The following is an 18,975-nucleotide window of genomic DNA, read 5'->3' on the forward strand; positions in this document are numbered from 1 at the left end:
TTCACGGCCAGGGGCGTTGAAAGCCGTGCCAGGGATGTGGGAAGGGGGCGTGGCCTAATTGGGGGAGACGTGGCCACGTCCCCTTGACATAAAAAAGCTAAGCGGCGCTGCACGCTGGGAAGGGGGTCGCTGTGAGCTCCTCATCCCAGCGCAAAGCCGGGGGGCACGATCAGTGTGATTGCTTCATCCCACAGGCATAGGAGACAGTTACATTCTCCCACTGCAGCCCAGCACACAGCAGCGTATGCTGGGGTGCTGTGAGGTAAGAGGGAGGAAGTGGCGGCACCGTGCCCCTTCAGCAAGCCCGGGTAATTAGTACCCGCTCCCCTCTCGGTGTAAAGAAGGGAAATAATCGCTAAAGCAACAGTTTCCCTTCTACATCGGGAGCTGGGGCTGTTCTGCACTTGCGCACTGAGTAGACCACGCATGTGCGGCGGCCACTGTTGGGGAGGGTAACTTTTGAGAAATAGTAGCCCATAGGCTACTTTAGGATAACGCCATTCCGGAGCTTGGTAAATATGACAGCTTTGCACCCCCCATTAGAAACCTATGGGGGCTGCCGCTGCTATCGAAAATTGAAGGAACGCAGCATATATATCGAAGATATCTGCTGCGGTCCCTCCTTCATACATTCGGGGGATCCTTAAAATTTGCAGGGTATCCCCCGAAAATGCCCATTTATCCCACAAATATTACCTTTCAGAGCCCATGTCCCTTCATGTCCTGGATGATACATCCGGCTGATAGGCTGTTTGCAATGCGATAAGGGCCGTTACTGGCATGCCCTGATCGCATTGCAAAATCGATCATTGATAAATGGGCCCCTAAGGGAGACACTGGGAGGACCACAGGATCAGGGAGAAGGCTGCACCCACGTCAGTAAATTTCTATTTTATTTTAATAACATTTACCCTGTATGGTATGGCCTGTCAATTCATTAGCATTCCATATAATTGGGAGAGGTTCTGACAGCTCCCTGTAGGTCAGGGTTACCTACCCTCCCGATTCGGCCGCCGATTCCCCCCGACCCCCCCACAATCACCTGTTAAAACCCCCGCAGCGGGGGGGAGTGCGATGACACCATTCACGCTGAATCGCGTCATTTTGGCTCCACCCACTGCTTCACAATGCCTGTATTATCGGCATTGTGTAGCCAGGGCGGGGCCAATATGACGCGATCGCGTAGCTCCGCACACATTACGCCCGCAAATGTCATCAGCCTGCCTGGCCATGCCCCCTTTTGCTGGCCACGCCCCCTGCTCCCAGAAGGAGCAGCCAGATAGTCGGCAAGTATGCTGTAGGTTCCCTAAACAGCCTTTCACACAGGAAGCCGCATGTGCACAGGCAATTTGATTCCCTCATGGGATGAAAGGTTATCTCAGCTCCTTAATGGAGTACTGGGAAAAATGCATTCTCTTGTTTTGTCCTTATTGTACTCAGTAATTGATTTAACAATATTATCAGGAGGTTACCACAGAAGATATAGATACAGGGAATAACGTAAAATACAGGTATATTTTCAAGTGTTGAGCACACTGCACACAAATGTGAGCAACAGTCTGGATTATTCATTAACTAGATTTATGAAGCTGTTTTCCTAACCTCCTATATATTGCATCACTTAGTACTCAGATATAGCGATAATAAAATACACATATTGTGGCCAATGCAGAGGTGGATGCAAATCAGCCGCAATTGCTTCTGCATTTTGAGCATTTTTATGTTTTACCTGTATAAAGAGTGGTTGTTGTATCTGCAATCCCGCTAGTGTTGCTATTATCACCGCCAAATAGCGCACAGATAACAACAATATCTTCCCTTTATCTGTCACCTAGAAACAGGGCAGGCATATGCTCTGAGGGCTGAACTAACATTCCTCCTACCACCTTACTGAGAACTAGTGACATCACAGAGCCATCACAGAAGTGTACGTCAGTAGTTCCTAGCGTACTGATAGGGCGCATTACCGGTCATTCTACCTGCATAACTACTGATACTTATACAGGTCACTTAGTATATAGGGTGAGTTTCCCTGTAAAGCAAACTACTATGATATCACAGTGTGTGATGTCATTATTGCCATATAACCTCCCCTCCCAGACACAGGCATCTGATTTGCAATGAGGTGGACAGAGAGCAAGATGCTTTGGATCCTATGCCGTGAAAATTCCAACAGCATTTAGCATCCATGCATGTAACATTATTTTGATGCAGAGGCAATTATCAGGTTCCTTTACATAGATGCCACTTATCCCTGGGGCATACATGCCGCAGTTAGGCTTTTATATATAATATTTGCCAGGGCCGGTCTGGGACCAAAAATAGGCCCTGGCATTTAAAGCACACAGGCCCACCTCGCGTCAGCATTTGGCTCCTGGCAAAGACTCTTCCCCTTACTATTCCTGACTCCTCCCACTTCTTAGTCTATGCTCTTACAAATATATATATAATATTAGAACATACAAGTGTACTCTATTCTCTGTATTAAAATACACACACTACAAAGCTCATCCTGCAGGGGATTCATACATATGCCATAGTCAAACATTTGTTATTTGGTTGGTTCTCTTAGGTAACGTTGGCACTACATTGGTATACAATAACTCCCAACTTTTGAAGATGGGGAAGAGAGAAACTTGTGAGCACGCACCCAAAAATAGAATTGTCAGCCTCAAGGGCTGCTGTGGGGGGTTGGGCGTGCGCCAACAAATCCAAAGATGCTGCCACCCAGGCCCCCCTCCGTGACATTGGCATAATGGTTAGCACTGGTGCCTTACAACACTAGGTCATGGTTTTAATTCCTGTGTAGTTTGCATGTTCTCCTCTTTATTGTGTGTGGGTTTTTCACTAAGGCTTCAGTTTCCTCTCACACTCCAAAATCACACTGGTAGATCATACAATATTTGTATAATAATTTAAGCAACTGCTAGCACTTCCTTTTTGATTTCTATAAGTGGTAGATTGTTTTTTACTGCAATGCAATATTCTTTTTTTTTTCTCTCTACAGAACGAGTGGGACTTTATAACTGCATTTATTAATTTGATTTTTTAATGATTTATCATGGTTACTAGGATTGTCCCTGTATTATATAACGGTCACTAGGATGATCCGTGCATTATATATAGTAGGATGGTCCCTGTATTGTATATTAGTCATCAGAATTGACCCTATATTGTTTTTTGGTCACTAGAAAGTGCTGTGTATTGTATATTGTAATGATCTCTGTATTGAATAAAGGTCACTAGAATAGTCTTTGCTTTGTCAGATGGGCCTGGTAGGTGTTGCATATGAAGTTGTATATTATTAAGCACATCCACATTAGACAAAGCACGTCTACAAGCTTTACGTCACATCCTTTTTTCCGTTGTAATGTACTGGTAGGAGCACCAGGGCCACTGGCTTGTGTTTGCCCTCCGGGCAGAAAGATGCCAGCCAGCCCTTGGGTGTGTATTTGGACACTTCTGCAGCCTTTGCAAACCCAGGGGCTTCATTCTAAGTATCAAGTTCTTCAAAAGAAGCAAGTGGAAAGGCGGGCTGCAATGCAATACAGACTGTATCAGACAGGGCCACAGCTCTCAGCCTAGGCAATTGCCCATCAGGCATCATGATATTATGGTACTTTACAAGGTAGCTTTCCCTGTGTATGTAGGAAGGACAACATAATATTTCCTCTCTATGTTAGATATTCCAGTGTATGCACCGGCCCCAGCTCACAAGACAGTGAGAGCAGATGAGATCCTATGTTGAATGTTCAGTGACAGATATTACCGCATATTCTAGATTGGCACTTAAAGGGTTAAACCCGTTTTATAATTATAAACTACAGTATCTGCACTTAGGTCCTGACTGTGAGCTGCACCCAAAAGCGCAGCGTCTATGGGCGGTCGCCCGTCTGCGAGGTTATGTAAATGGCCTACAAACTCCATCCTTTGTGTACATCCGTGCGGACAATAGTACAAGGACTGAGGCTCCTACTGTCAGCGTTGGTACACTCTAATCCCGATTGGTGCGTCTTTATACGCTGCCATCGGCCTCACCATCGACAGTCCCGCCAGCCCAATGGCAAGTGCAGTTTCTCCAGGTGACCATGGCCTATACAGACAGTGTTTCTATTGACCAATTTGCTAGACTTAGAGCGTTCTAGTGACACAGTTTCAAACCAGAGTCGATTTTAGTGATCTCGATACAATACAGACAGCATTGTAGTGACCTCTATAGAATTAGCAATATACAATTTTATTTTTCTTTTGCTTTAAAAAATCCACTATACAGTCTATAAATGGATAAGCCATGGTTTTAAGCTGTTTTTTTTTTTATTTAAAGGCACCAGCATGTCCCCAGTCAATGGCAGTTAGTAAATGCTGGAACATGTAGTTCCCCAATACCTAGCAGTAGTTTCTCAATTGTCAGGGGGACACAATAATGTTTACATGCAGCCCAGCAAGCTGGCAATTCTATTGAATTGGGTGAAATATCAACTGTGATAAGTGGATCATTGGGCACAAAAAATATACTATCTAACAAGAACAGTTCCCCTTATTGGGCAAGACTAAATGGGTCCTTATCTATGAACCTATATTTCATATTAGCAAAGTAAAACATATAGATATATTATTGCAGACAACATTGTGTAATAATTCTTGATTGTTACAGTAGTATGATAACCTTTCTAGTTGTCTGCACCACACTGTTCCATTATTAAGTGAACGTCTGCAGTACATCCCAAAACTCCATTCCTGCACATAGTTTTCTACAACAGCGCTATTCCTGCCCATTCCTTACTTACACAACTGGACATAGATTGGGGCTGAATAGGACTATTAACGTGACTGAATAGGACAGTTAAGCTGCACAATATTGTGTTTCGCAAATGACAATCTATTTTTACACGGTCAGTAAAGATGTGTCTTTGCTGCAGATTAACTCGGATTAGCACAGTAGCAGCGGGATTGCATATTGATGATAGTCTCTCCACAAATCACACAACTAGATGTGTATGGATCTGTACATACAACATATTACAAACGCCAAAAGTGATTACATTACGTAAGGTTATTATCTGTCTCGTTTTTCCTCTAAACTGTTAACCTCTCTATTCTGCAGAGCACCACCAGTATTTGTCTCATTGCACTTCAGTATTCCCATAGTTGCAGAGTCCAGTATGGGCTTCTTTCTCTTGGAGCTAAATAGGAACGTCTTCATCTGTATGCAAATTTGATTCCTTCTGATTGGCAGTGAGGGCTGCGGATACATAGGGCAGGCCCAATCTGGAGGGAAGGGGGGGTGATAGCCACCAGAGAAGATGTTACTAAACCCCTCCATAAAGCATTTACCAATACAGCACAGAGAAGGGGGTGTGGCCGTGGCATCACTGGGAGGTCTTGTTACAGTATGCCTCCCAGGTACTTTGTAACTGCCCCACTCTCTGGACTGGTCTCACTCTCAACTCGCCAGTTATAAATTGCCATTTTGCTTTCCCTTCACCTTTGTTCTGGTATCTGGCTCTGTTTTTCTCCTTCTGCAGGACTTTCTTACAGCAGGGCCGAAACTAGGATTTTTGTCACCAGGGGCAAGACAGTAATTTGGCGCCCCCCCTGGTAATTCAGCAGTGCCCCTATAGTAATGCCGCTGTAGTAGTGCCCATATAGTAATGCCCCTGTAGTAGTGCCCATATTGTAATGCCCCCATAGTAATGCCAATATGTTAATACCCCCATAGTAATGCCCCTGTAGTGCCCACCATACAGTAATGCCCCTGTAGTGTCCATGCTCCCATATTAATGCCCTTGTGGTAATGCCCCTGTAGTGCGAATGCGATGCCCCCTTAGTAATACCCCTGTAGAGCCCATACAGTAATGCCCCTGTAGTGCTCATGACCCCACAGTAATGCCCCTGTGGTAATGCCTCTGTAGTGCCCATGCCCCAATAGTAATGTCCCTGTAGTGCTCATGCCCCATTAGTAATGCCCCTGTATTGCCCATGCCCCCTTAGTAATGCCCCTGTGGTAATGCCCATGCCCCCATACTAATGCCCCTGTAGTGCAGCTTATTTAAAAAAAAAAAAAAATACTTACCTTGAACCCTGCATCCAGCGTCACGTCCAGTCTGCCCAGCTGCTCCTCGGAATTATGGGGGAGACGTCATGGCGTCTCTCCCATAGTGCCCGTGGGGAGAGCCGAAAGCTGGAGTTCGGGAGAGAACTCCAGCCTCCGGCACCGGCTACACTACGTCGCTGCAGAGAAGGAGCCGGGCGCCCGCTGGTAATAAAATCTTAGCGGGCGTCCGAAAAACGTTTAGAAAAATCGTTGGTTACTAAATTAATGAATGATTTTGTCACCGATTTTCATGAACGATGAACGTTTTTTTAATCAAGCATACAGTGAATGGACATCGTTCATCGTTCATTCTGTACAACATGAACGATTTTCTGAACGAAAATCGTTCTGTTGGACAGTCAGAATGGACGATGAAGTACAAACTACAAACGGGGGCGCGCTTGGACGATTATCGTTCATCGTTCACCCATAAAAAGTAACGATTTTTCAAACGATTTAACGATAACGACGTTGTTATAGTTAAATCGTTAAAAAAAATTGTTACGTGTGTACGCACCTTAATAGTCTTGCAATCTTGTCTGACAGACTGATTAAGGGGGTCATTCAGACCCACTTACGAGCGGCAGTATGCTCGCAAGTGGGTCGATGTTCCCCACTGCGCATGCGCGAGATCCGGCGAGCGAAGGACTTTCCATCGCTCCGGGTCTCGCACCAAAGGGGGCGTGCTGTCGATGTTGATTGACAGCACGCCCCCTTTGGTGGGCGTTCCGGGGGAGTGCCTGCCAGACGGAGGCGTTCCTATGGGAACGCCTACCGTCTGAAGCCGCCCCACTGACATCACTAGTGATGTCAGTGGGAGTAATTTTGGCTCTGATAGAGCCAAAATCACTCCTGGCCTTGCGGTTGAGAAACCCGACCACAGGGTTTCACTCGCAAGTCCGATGGTCGCGATGGTCAAGACCATCGCGACCATCTTGCTGTACGCTCGTATATGCTGTGGGTGGTGACCCACAGCTATACGAGCGTCCAGGAGGACGCTCCATTTTAATGGAGGTGGGCCCTGATTCAGAGCGAGCGCTCTGGTCAGAGCGTCCGGCTCTGAATCAGGGCCTAAGTACTGTGCAGGATCTCTGGCTAACTGGCTGTTCAGGGCTTGTGAACAGGCAGCAGGTGCTATTCCTGTGTGTTTCTCACCCTCTTGCAGGCTCAGCAAACTTGCAGACATTTGATTCTGGCTGCAGGTGGCTTCTCTGGGTATGGCTGCAGACCATCCCTTAGCCACACCTCCATGGTCACTCACCTCTGTGACTGCTTCTCTTCCTGGGATTGGGCACCAAAGCCCTCATTTATCTAATGTCTTTTCCTGTTTCCTCACAGCTGGAAGTTGATGTGATTGTAGTTTCAGCACCCAAGGCTGTGTTACACTGCTCCCTGCTACCTGGAATTCCACCCACCTTGTCAATCAACATCATGGACCCTTCCCTCTCCCTCTGGTGAGCACTGGGTCAAGGGGTTGAAGAGCTAAAAGATATAGCTTTGTTCCTGGACCCTACAAGTGCACCAAACCTTCAATAAAGTGAATATATTTGGTATCACATTACTTGGGAGCATTGACTGATTATATTTTAGGATAACATTTACTTGGTAATGTTATATTAGATTAATACAAAACAAAATGTAAAACCTGCCACAAAACCTTAGAATATGGTCTGGTCATGAAGGGGTTACGTAAAGATATGAGATGTATTTGTTTTTTTAATACTTTACACTTTACGTTCGCTCCCTTTCAGAAATAAGCACTCCAAAGACAGTTATCGCAAAACCTGAATAGAGAGTGCGCAAAACATATTGTCACTCACAAGTTGTCTTTCCACCGACAGGATCATGAATTGCAAATAAGCTATCAGTAATTCCTTGAAGAATACGTTAAAATAAAAAGGAAATGAAAATGAATTTAACGCCAGGATATTAAGGCCAACTCCTGTTATGTTTTATACGAGGCACAAGCCGAAGCATTGTTCCTGAAAATGTATTACTGAATGCTGAAAGGATTTCTGCAGCATTACACCCATTCAGTCCCTTTACACATGGAAATGAGCTGATTTGCATGATGTGATCCATCACAGTCTCCACAAAGCCAGAGCTTTCACTGGCGCCTTTAAAGGTGGAAGTAGAGGCGTTCCAGTCCAGTACTGCTGTCATGTTGCATTAATCCTACAGAATTGTGTTACATATAGGCATTGCTTCTCATCTGATCTCTGTACATGAATTGCTAATAATGTCAATTTCTACTTGTGAACATCTGCAGTAAACTAATAAGATAATCCGTGTAGAGAAATTCAGCATACACTCATACTGTACCTGCTCTTCCCTACCGTCTGTCTGATTATATGACTAAACCCTATTACTGATATTGCTTACTGGTCTGGTGAGTGCCATGTCAATTAAACCCCAATGTAGTACAGTAACAGGCCAGCATCCTAGTGACTATGCATCCTGCAATATCACCAGTAGCTATGCTCTTTTAGATCTAACAAGCCACAAATTACCACGTACAGTATATGGGCACATAAAGGTTGCCGGTTGTGACAGGTGGTAGATGCGATCGGACAAAGGCCTATAGAACTGTTTGGCCAAATGTCATAGAGATCCGGCAGCCCAACAATCGGTCCGAGCAGCCTGATCAGACATTGTATGGCCCTACTATAGTGTGTATTCACCATTTTATGTACTCCACTATTAATCACAGATCCATGTGAGCATGCATGCCAAATTGCCATAGGGATCAAAAGTCCCTGAGAAAGGCACATTCCTGAGGAGGCTTTTAAACAGTTTGCCCATGCCAAACACTCTGCAAAGCAGTCCAAGAATACAATTCCTTTCTGTAATTTGGAGGGTCGTCTAATACTGCCAATTCATCAGCAATGGGAAGCCGTTTAAGTTCATAGATTCTATAAACTGCCAATTCATGTCCCTTGCATACATACACAGTGCCCCTACGCCACAGTGCTCATGTGCCACCTGGACACTAAAGGAACATATATATGAACATTAAAGGCATGGCATATTAATTATTAGCACACCTTTGATATAACCGCACTTTGCTGAATGTTATGATGCAGATGGTGAGGTTTTGTGGCTGACAAACATTTTATTCACAATGTATTCATATTTGGCTCAACATTGGGTATTATGATTACAGCTCGGTGATCAGTTGTTACATTATAATTCGGACTTTGGGGCTCCCACGGAGTTGGATGAATTTGTATTGTGCATGCTGACAAATAAAAGGAACGCTTGTGTCTATATGTAGATTTTATTCTATCCAACTTGCACCTCCTTACGCTTGGAATAAGGGAGGAAATAGCCAGTTATGCGCACTCAGAGCAAAGTACTTGTGACTGGTGCAAATACAATCACTGACAGTCATGGGCTAGCCAGTAATGACATGCCACAAAACCAGATTCACTTCTGAAACTAGTAGTACCATTATGAAGATCTTAAAGCAGCTTTATGGCATTATAGGTCACAGCACCATCTATAAACGTAATACTGCCCTTCACCTCCTTCATTCGGAAAGTCCACGTTGCCTCTGTAAGATTCTAGCAACCGAACAGAGTAGACATTTATGATAGATTGAGTAAGCACCTTATTAATGTTGTCATACCATAACAAAGATTTCCAAAACTCATCCATAACCTCTAACTGACAACGTAAAATAAGCACAAGCCTGTAACAAATCCTGAATAGAGCCATTTTTGATATAGGATATTAAATGATATTTCCTTAACAGTGGAAAAAATGAGGTTAAACTTGGAGCAAGTCATTACACAACACAGTAGTCAGACAAACTGCAATTCAGCTGTAGTCTTATGTACAAATAAATTATAGAACATATTGTTCAGTGGTTTATGAACCATGTAATTTGAGGGGTCTCCTAACTAGCAATTTGGTAATATGAAATATTGAGATGTCTATGTAATTGCACTGGTGAAACACTCCTAGATTTAAGACATTAAACCACAATATTGCAATTATCGTTATTATTAAATGAATCACTTTCACGCAGCCAAAAGTCATTTTTGGTTTACCAGACTAATACAGATGAGGACTATTTTCCAGTGAAGCTTTTGTTTGCCGTGGCCAAAAGGAGTAAAATAGTGGTGCTTACAAGCATCATTCCCTGTCTGTAGTTGTCCTACTAGATCCTATCTGGTATCCGATTATCTTCTGTATCACAATAACATCCATCTATATAAAGAAAACTCAGCGTATGGTCTGTACCTGCCACCACTGGAGATTTTCGGTCGTCGAGAAGCTGAATCGCTGTACTCGCTGTTACCACGGTGCTTCTGTTTACTGAACCTACAATTTGAAATAGAAATGTCAGGAATTGGGGATATAGAGTATAATATGCTGAATTCAGTCACCAATTTGGAAACAAGTTAAGATGATATTTCCTATAAATTGCAATCGCCAATCCATGTCCATGTTGTCCATACTATACTAAGGACCTAAATCAGAGGTCACGCTAACTGCACGTAAGGCCGAAGTTCAAGTAGTTGAGAGATTATTTGCTACTGCGCAGGTGCAAAATATTCTGTAAACCCCTACAGCGCATGCGTCATCCTGAGTGTACACAAAAACGCTGTAGCGTACAGGAGTGCTGGTATCAGAAATGGCGAGGGAACACCTGGGTGGTGACTGGGAGGGGGCCTAATGTAAACAAACATGAAAATCTGTCATGTGGGTGTGTTATGGGAGTGTTGTGGGTGTGTCAGTGAAAGCAACTGGCCACAGAGCCCGTGTTCAGAAGGTGTAACAGCGTCCAGGGGCACCGAGAGGAGGTGGAGCGAGTACTAATTACCCAGGCCTGGGCATGCTGAGGGGCCCAGCGGGCCGCTCCTCCCTATCAGCTGAGCAGTCCAGCACACGCTACTGTGTGCTGGGCTGCAAAGAGAGACTGTTTGCTGCAAGCACAGGGAGAATATACAAACTCCACACAGTTAGGGCCGTGGTTGATATCAAACCCACAACCTCAGTGCTGTGAGGCAGTAATGCTAACCATTACACCGTCTGTATGTATATATATATATATATATATATTTATATATACATATATATATATATATAGATAGATATATATTCCATAGGCAGAAAACCTTATGGTTTCACATGTCCCATTAAGGCTGCTTAGACATGATTTGAAATTGAATTTCTGTCACTTAAACTCCAAAAAGCAATGAAATTACCATCATTAAGCCTGACGCCTTAATGGACGTGTACCTTGCGTAATACAGTTATGGTATGCTATGACACCATGTGGTTAACTGCAGGTTCAGCACTCACAAAATGGTTTAGCTGCTAATTCATAGAATTGTGTGCTCATTGGAATACACACATGCAGTCTATGCAACTGAGGTCTGAGCAGTTATGTGGCACACACATCTCATTCAGTGCCCACAATCTTCCCATTCAGTCACCACAATAATCCCACTGGATTCCAACATCCTTCTATCCCCTCCCTTAAAGAATGTAAGCTCTTTTGAGCAGGGCCCTCTACCCTCTTGTGCTTCTCCCTACTGTAATTTAATTTATCTCTTACTCCCCACTAAGGCAACTAACACTTGGCTGCTTATGCGGGCGTAAAGGTCGCTAATATAGCAATGTTTATCCATGTCCTGTATTATATTGTAAGTCAATGGTTACTTATTTGTCTATGTACTTTGTAAGTCGCTGCGGAACACTTGTGCACCATATAAATAAATGATAATAATAATAATAATAATAATAATAACTCAATACATCTATATAATTTATTATACACATTCAGCTTCCTAATTGCTAAAACTATCATATTCTTTTTATGCATGTACACTATCTTCGCCTCCATGATGCTATAACTTCCCCAATCCCTACAGCTGTGTGTTCTCCCAACTGTGCTAGTCTGCATCCCTTCATCCACACCAATATGTCTTTCCCCATGTGTACCGCCCTGTCTTCCTGCATCCGTGCCACTGTATTTCCTAACATCTTGCACCACTGCCTTGCCCCCAGCCACGTCACTCTGTCTTCCCCTCATCTCTGCCACTCTTTCTTCCTCCATCTTTACCACTCTGTCCCCCCCAACCGTGCCACTCTGTCTTTCCCCTCCCATCCGCATCAATCTGTCTTCCCCAATCCCTATTGTTGTGTGTTCTCCCATTGTGCTAGTCTGTATTCCTCATCCACACCAATCTGTCTTTACCCATCTGCCCTGCTCTATCTTCCCGCAACCATGCTACTCTGTATTCCCCATTCATGTTGCTCTGTTCCCCCAAACCGTGCCACTCTGTCTCCCCGCCATGTGCACCACTGTTTTCAACCCATCTGCATCACTTTGGCTCGCCCCCATCTGTACTGCTTAATCTTCCCCTCTGCACACCTTTCTGTCTGCCCCTTCCACAACGCCCCGTCTTCTCCTCCCATCCACAATACTCTTATCTTATCTGCGGAGCTCTATATTCTTCTCAGACCTCAGTTGCATAGACTGCATGTGTGTATTCCAATGAGCACACAATTCTGTGAATTAGCAGCTCCACCATTGTGTGAGTGACAGCAATCTCACTCTGTGACAGTGCTGAATCTGCAGTTAACCACATGGTGTCATGGCATACCATATCTGTATTACAGTCTTAATGATCGTAATTTCATTGCTTTTTGGAGTTTGAATGGCAGAAATTCAATAGGTTTTGTGAATTTTCAAATCATGTCTAAGCAGCCTTAGGGCCATATTCAATTTGAGGTGAAAACCCGTTATCAGCGATAAATTATTGCCGATGACGTCATTTTTGCCTACTGTCATTATCCCCGTATTCAATTACAAAGACTTTTTCGCCTTTGGCTGGCGAAAAAAAGTACAGAATTGGGGTTTAGGAGTGCAGGCTTAACCTAACGCCAGCTTCCTTCCCCCGAGCCCACCACTGCTAAAGCCCGCAAACGACAGCCATCTTTGTGCATCCAAGTGAAGCCCCAGTGAGTACACGTCATGGAGGCTCCTACTGAGGCTGTGCAACAAGTTGGCATTTCCTATCTATTCAATGGCGCATTCTTGAGGTAATAGTTTCAAAACTGTAACTTTCTAATTTACCTGAACCCCAAAAGCACGTACCCTGGCACAATAGCTACCTAATAAAACAAATCCCAAGTCTAAATTCGCCCCCTACCCTGAGTTATGCCTTCCCAAAAAAAAACCACATAGAGAACAACAGAAAAGTGGTCCTAACTGAGAATGTCAGAAAAAAGTGACAGTTGGAGATTTAGATTACTCCCAAATCCTCTTTTTTTTATATTTACGCCCTGAAATTGGCATGCAGCACCGAGCAACAGTTCTACCTGTCCGTACCAAATTTCAACTCAGTACCTCCAATAGCTTTTGAGGTGTAGCCCCTTAAACACCCAGCCCCCCCCACTCCGGAATTCTCTATGGGTGAATTGCAGTTTTTTAGATGCAGCCTTAATATAGAGGCACGACTGTGCCATTATATATATATATGTATATATACAGGGCTGGATTATAGGCGGGGCGGACGGGGCGGTTGTCCAGGGGCCCCCACACTTTGGGGGCCCCCACAATGCCGCAAACATTAGCCGGAACCTGGCTACTCTAAAATCTCACTCGCTGGCTCCCGCGTCCCACCTCCCGGCGGCATCACACAGCACAGCAGCAGTCAGTCAATGCAGCAGCAACCCTGATGACTGTGGCCGACTGTAGAAGCCCCGCCCCCTTTGATGAACTAATGCCGCGATTTGCGGGTGAGTAGGGGGCGGGGCCTAATTCCGTGAAGGTTCCGCCCCTTTTAGAAAAACTTGTAGTGATACTACAAGTCTACAACAGGTAAGTGCATGCTACTGAGAGAGTGTGCGCCGTGCACACACTCCTTTAGGCCCTCTCAATCTCTCTCTCTTCCTCACTCCCTCCACTGCTCTCTCTCTCTGTCCACTAATCCTGTCCACAGAGCCGGATTTAGACCTCAGGGGGTACACTCTGGGCCCAATATTCTGAACCTTGCTCCTCCCTTTTGTTGTGGTCAGAGATCCTGCAGCCCATGCGGACCTGCATGGTTCTTCAAGTAGCTCCAGCGGTCCTGCCTCCTTAACAGCGGCACAGCAGGAGACCAAGTAAGTGACAGTGAATCACTGTCACTGACTGCGGGCGCAGCGGCACCCTCCTCACCACGGCGCACCATTCAGCACTGGCAGCATCCCCAGCTGCCTAATGATAGGGCAGGCACGGTCTTTCAACTATGCCTCCTCCTCCCCCAGGGGCAGGGCCTCAGACATGCTGCTACAACAACACTGCCAGTATGTTTGTCCTGAGCCACAAAACCTCCCCCCCCCCTGGTGCTGCTAGAACCAACAGATCATATCACAGACAGCGCAGCTGGTTCTCTAGGGCCTGATTTCAGGGGGGGCCTGGCCATGGGAACCGCCGGGCCCTAGGCGGCCGCCTAGGTTTCGTAGCGGTATATCCGGCCTTGCCCAAATCTACGTGAGCGCCAGAGCAATTCATCATTGCTCCAACGCGGAGACAGCTGATCCGAAAATCCTTTCGGAGCAGTGAGACAAGTGCGCATGTGTGACCTACAGATACTCTTCACAACCCGGGACTCCTCTCGTAGGGAAGGAACGGGTTGTGAGCCCCAAGCAGGAGCAATCGCCATCTGAAGAAGGCGAATGCTCCCGTACTCAAGCTCTGAAAATATTGTATTTTCAGAGCTTGATGAATTCTGCCCCAATACTAGTGTATGGGGACAGCGGGCAATTCCGGGAGAGGAAGGTAAGTAGGAGATATCTGTGATACTAGTGTATGGGGAGCAGGGGGCCATTCCACGAGAGGAAGGTAAGTAGGAGATATCTGTGATATCTCCTGTATTACCTTCTTGATGACTGGCCCGATAACTTAATTTCTATAATTGCAGGTGAAAATTTTAATTTTCCTCTGCTTTTGTAAAAATTAAGGGACGTTGAATAGACCCCTATGTATCTGACTCCGTCCCTCTCTCTCTCTCTATCTCCCTGTCCCTCCCTCCCTCTCTGTCTCTCTCTCCCTTCCCCTAATCCCCCTGGCAATTTTATTGATGGGGCCCCCACAACTCAGTTGCCCCGGGCTTCCACAAGTCTTAATCCAGCCCTGTATATGTATATATATATATATATATATATATATATATATATATGGACATCAAAGGCATAAAGAATGAAAAACATGCACACATTTAATCTATAGGCACTTTGCTGTGTGCCATGATGCAGATCCTAAATTTTTGTGGTGGACCAATATATTATTCAGAATATTAAATGTTCGGCTCAACAATGGTTATTAAGTTTACTTTTGGTACTCATTAAAGTGACCATTTCATTACTACTTACAATACACACTTTGGGGCTCATGCTCAGTTGGGCACACACCCGTATGTATGGCATAAAATACTGCAATTTGTATTGCACATCACCACAGAAAAAAGGTAAACCTACTATACTTTACATACTGTATGAAGGCAGATTTGGCTCTGTCTGAGGCTTGTGCCTTCTTATATTTGGAGAGGCGGAATGGGCAGTTATCAAACACAGTGCAGGCACAGTAAGGGCATGTTTGGAACTGAAGCAGATTTGTCCGGAGACTCAGATACGCCTGTCTCACTTACAGGTGCCTGGGGGCTGGAGCTCGGGTGATGAAAGTCACCAGCATTAGCTAACTGCTGATAGATGCTATCTTCAATGATCGTGTATATGTTATATGATTTTGTGGGTGTGTTTAGAATAAATGTTTTTCTACTTTCATTCATACACTACGACGAATATTATACCTGCTACATCAACATTATACCTGCTGCTAAGCGTGCAGAGTTGAACATATACAGTAGGTGTGTTGGATAAGTCCCCCACACAGTATGAGCCACCTTAAAAAAAAAACTCATTATACAGTATGTATATATATATATACACACACACACTACTATATGGTCCGGCACTCACATAACATGAGATAAATCCTCGCTCGGTGCCCTCGCCATGCAAACAGCAGCCAGTCACAATGTATGGTGGGGTATAAGGAAAGATGATTTTGCTTTGTTTTGTTATTCCTGACGAAATTCTAATAAGAATGAAATGTTGAACACTATTTATTCTGCCTGCAAATTTATTTCAACAAGCTCTGAGTGTTGTGCCCTTTGGGACATTATATATACAGTATATATATATATATATATATATATATATATATATATATATACTGTGTATATATATATATATAATTATATATACACCAATCGCAGGGCGGCACTCCGTAACAAACATGTCCAACAACAGTAAGTAGTTTTACTGTTGTTGGACATGTTTGTTACGGAGTGCCGCCCTGCGATTGGTATGTTCAGTCTGCCCTGCTGCTAGAGGCCAACTGTGGAGGGCACCCGGCTCAGGAATTTGTGGAACCCGTGAGTGCCGGAGTATTGGATGTTTATATATATATATATATATATATATATAGAAAGAGAGAGAGAGCAGATGTACTGTATACATTATTAACCAACAGTAAGTTTGTGGAAAAGAGACCTACAATGAGAGTAGTGTGGAATTAGGCCAGCCACTAATAGGCAAGCTAGCAAGCAGGGCAGGGGGCTGCCACTGTACAAATTTCTGAAGATGTAAGCGTGACAACCAATCAGAGCAAGCCATGTGGCAGCCTCCAATGAACAGGTTAAGCAATCTCAACTGTGGTCGGGGGGAGGGGAACTGTTGCGAAGTGACTGTCATTATTGGGGGTAGCACTAGCCTCTACCTTACGGGTTTCATGTTAGACTTTCCGGAGGGATTATCTAAAACAAATCACTAACATTCATAATATTGCAAGCAGAAACATAAACATGGCAGCTTATAACAACTTGTGCAAACTTTCCAGTAAGATAATATTTCTCCTGAGTAACCATATTGTGTGATACATAGAAATAACAGTTAAAAACTAAAACAAAACAAAATAAAAGCACTATCCCGCAGCAATGAGCTTCTAGCCAGCAACAAGAGACACAATTTACATTTGTCCTTTAACACAATGATTAAAGCAGAAATCTTAGTTCCATGCATATGAAATAACATGTATGAGCCATCCACTACTTTTAAATTCCTCTGCTGATAGGATGGTTGTAACTCTAATCAGCATTGGGCTATTTATATGTATGGTACATAGTCCAATAAATAATAATGTACCTAACCTTCTGACGCACCTTCTCTATGAAAGCAACATACTGTAAAGTATGTGGCCGGTTGCAATCTGATTCCTGCCTACAACTCTCCCGTATTCAGTGACTAATGACTTATTCTGGAGGGGACTCCTCTCTGACGCTCAGCTGAATGTTACTCTGTCCTACTGTATACACACGGTCAGATCTGTCAGACAAACGATGAACTACGAATGATGAACTACGAACGATTTGATCGATTTAACCAACAATTTCATGTACTACTAACTACGAACGATTTTTGCCCGTATTAAAATGAATGGAATCATCCAAATCTAAACTGCAAACACATCAGATGTCAGATATCGTTATCTGACATGTGGGAACGCACATCGTTCATCTGACAAACATGTCAGATATGACAGATTTTCCTTCAGATATGAATGATTGAACGATTTTTAAAATCGTTATTGTACAGATCTGGAGGAAAATCTGACCGTGTGTATGCACCTTAAGTTGCTTTTTGCTAATCTACTCCTCCTCCATTGGTGATTTGATAAACTATAGCAGGGCATCCACTATACAATTTTCTGTCAGATATCTGTCCAATCTGGCTGGTTGGAATGAAAACCTGGTAATATATGGGAGCAAATGACAGTCGATCATATGTTTTTAAACTCTGAAAAAAAGGACAAAAAAAATTGTTCAAATTGGTTAAATTCATGTGTTTTAACTAATTTGTCTGAACAACCATTTTGGCTATTTTCCAATGTTTGTGAGCAAATGAACGATTGTCATTTGCTCCCATACATTACCAGGTTTTCATTCCAACCAAGGAAAAAAAATCAACGAAAAAAATGAAAAAAATCAACGAAAAAAACAAAAAAAATCTGTCAGCTTGGCGATAGTTACATTTTATATGTAAAAGTATAAAAGTATAAATATGTAAAATAGCTGCATACTCCTAAGGGTTTGTGAGGAACCAAAAAAAATTAGATTACCTAGGTAGTCTCAGACAAGCACAAGAAAAATGTTGGTGTTGCGCTTATAAATGACCAATTCAAATAATATGAGATATGGTAAGAACTTACCCTTGTTATCTCTATTTCTACGAAGTCCATAGGGTTCCACAGGATACCTTGGGGTATAGGTGTGACGTCAGTCGCAGGGCACCAAAGAGTTAAGCTTTCAGCCTCCCAGGATGCACTAGGTCCCCCTCCTATACCCCGCCCCCGGGCCAAGGCACCTCAGTTAGTTACCAAGCCATAGGCCGGAGGAGGAGAAGGAAGAGAGAGAACAAAGATCTGGACACATACAAGAATCACATTCTCACCAGAGGGAGACGGAAAACCGGTGACCAGAGCAAAGCCCATCTGCAGCACAGGTGCGACAGGGCGGGAGTCCTGTGGAACCCTATGGACTTCGTAGAAATAGAGATAACAAGGGTAAGTTCTTACCATATCTCATATTTTCTACTTCAGGGTCCATAGGGTATCCACAGGATACCTTGGGGATGTCCCAAAGCAGTATCCTTTAAGGGTGGGGACGCTCCTGTGCAGAAAGGAGAATCCGCCGCCCGAAGGAAGCATCCTGAGAGGCGAAGGTGTCAAACCTGTAATACCTCACGAAGGTATGGACAGAAGACCACGTAGCAGCCTTGCAGATCTGAACTGCCGAGGCACCACGTCGAGCTGCCCACGAAGG

General features: G+C 44.1%; 1 protein-coding gene across 3 annotated transcripts in view; it reads right to left on the reverse strand.

Moving 5' to 3' along the window:
* Positions 1 to 18,975, reverse strand: part of CACNA2D3 (calcium voltage-gated channel auxiliary subunit alpha2delta 3) — a 1,120,348-nt gene that overhangs the window by 232,722 nt on the left and 868,651 nt on the right. For all 3 annotated transcript variants that reach the window (XM_088478672.1, XM_088478674.1, XM_088478673.1), the window contains one exon: positions 10,340 to 10,420. In XM_088478672.1, coding sequence (XP_088334798.1) covers positions 10,340 to 10,420 — 81 coding nt within the window. The remainder of the gene's footprint in view (positions 1 to 10,339; positions 10,421 to 18,975) is intronic.

The sequence above is a fragment of the Taudactylus pleione genome, unplaced genomic scaffold, assembly GCF_031769625.1.
Source record: "Taudactylus pleione unplaced genomic scaffold, aTauple2 ptg000217l, whole genome shotgun sequence".
Lineage (NCBI taxonomy): Eukaryota > Metazoa > Chordata > Amphibia > Anura > Myobatrachidae > Taudactylus > Taudactylus pleione.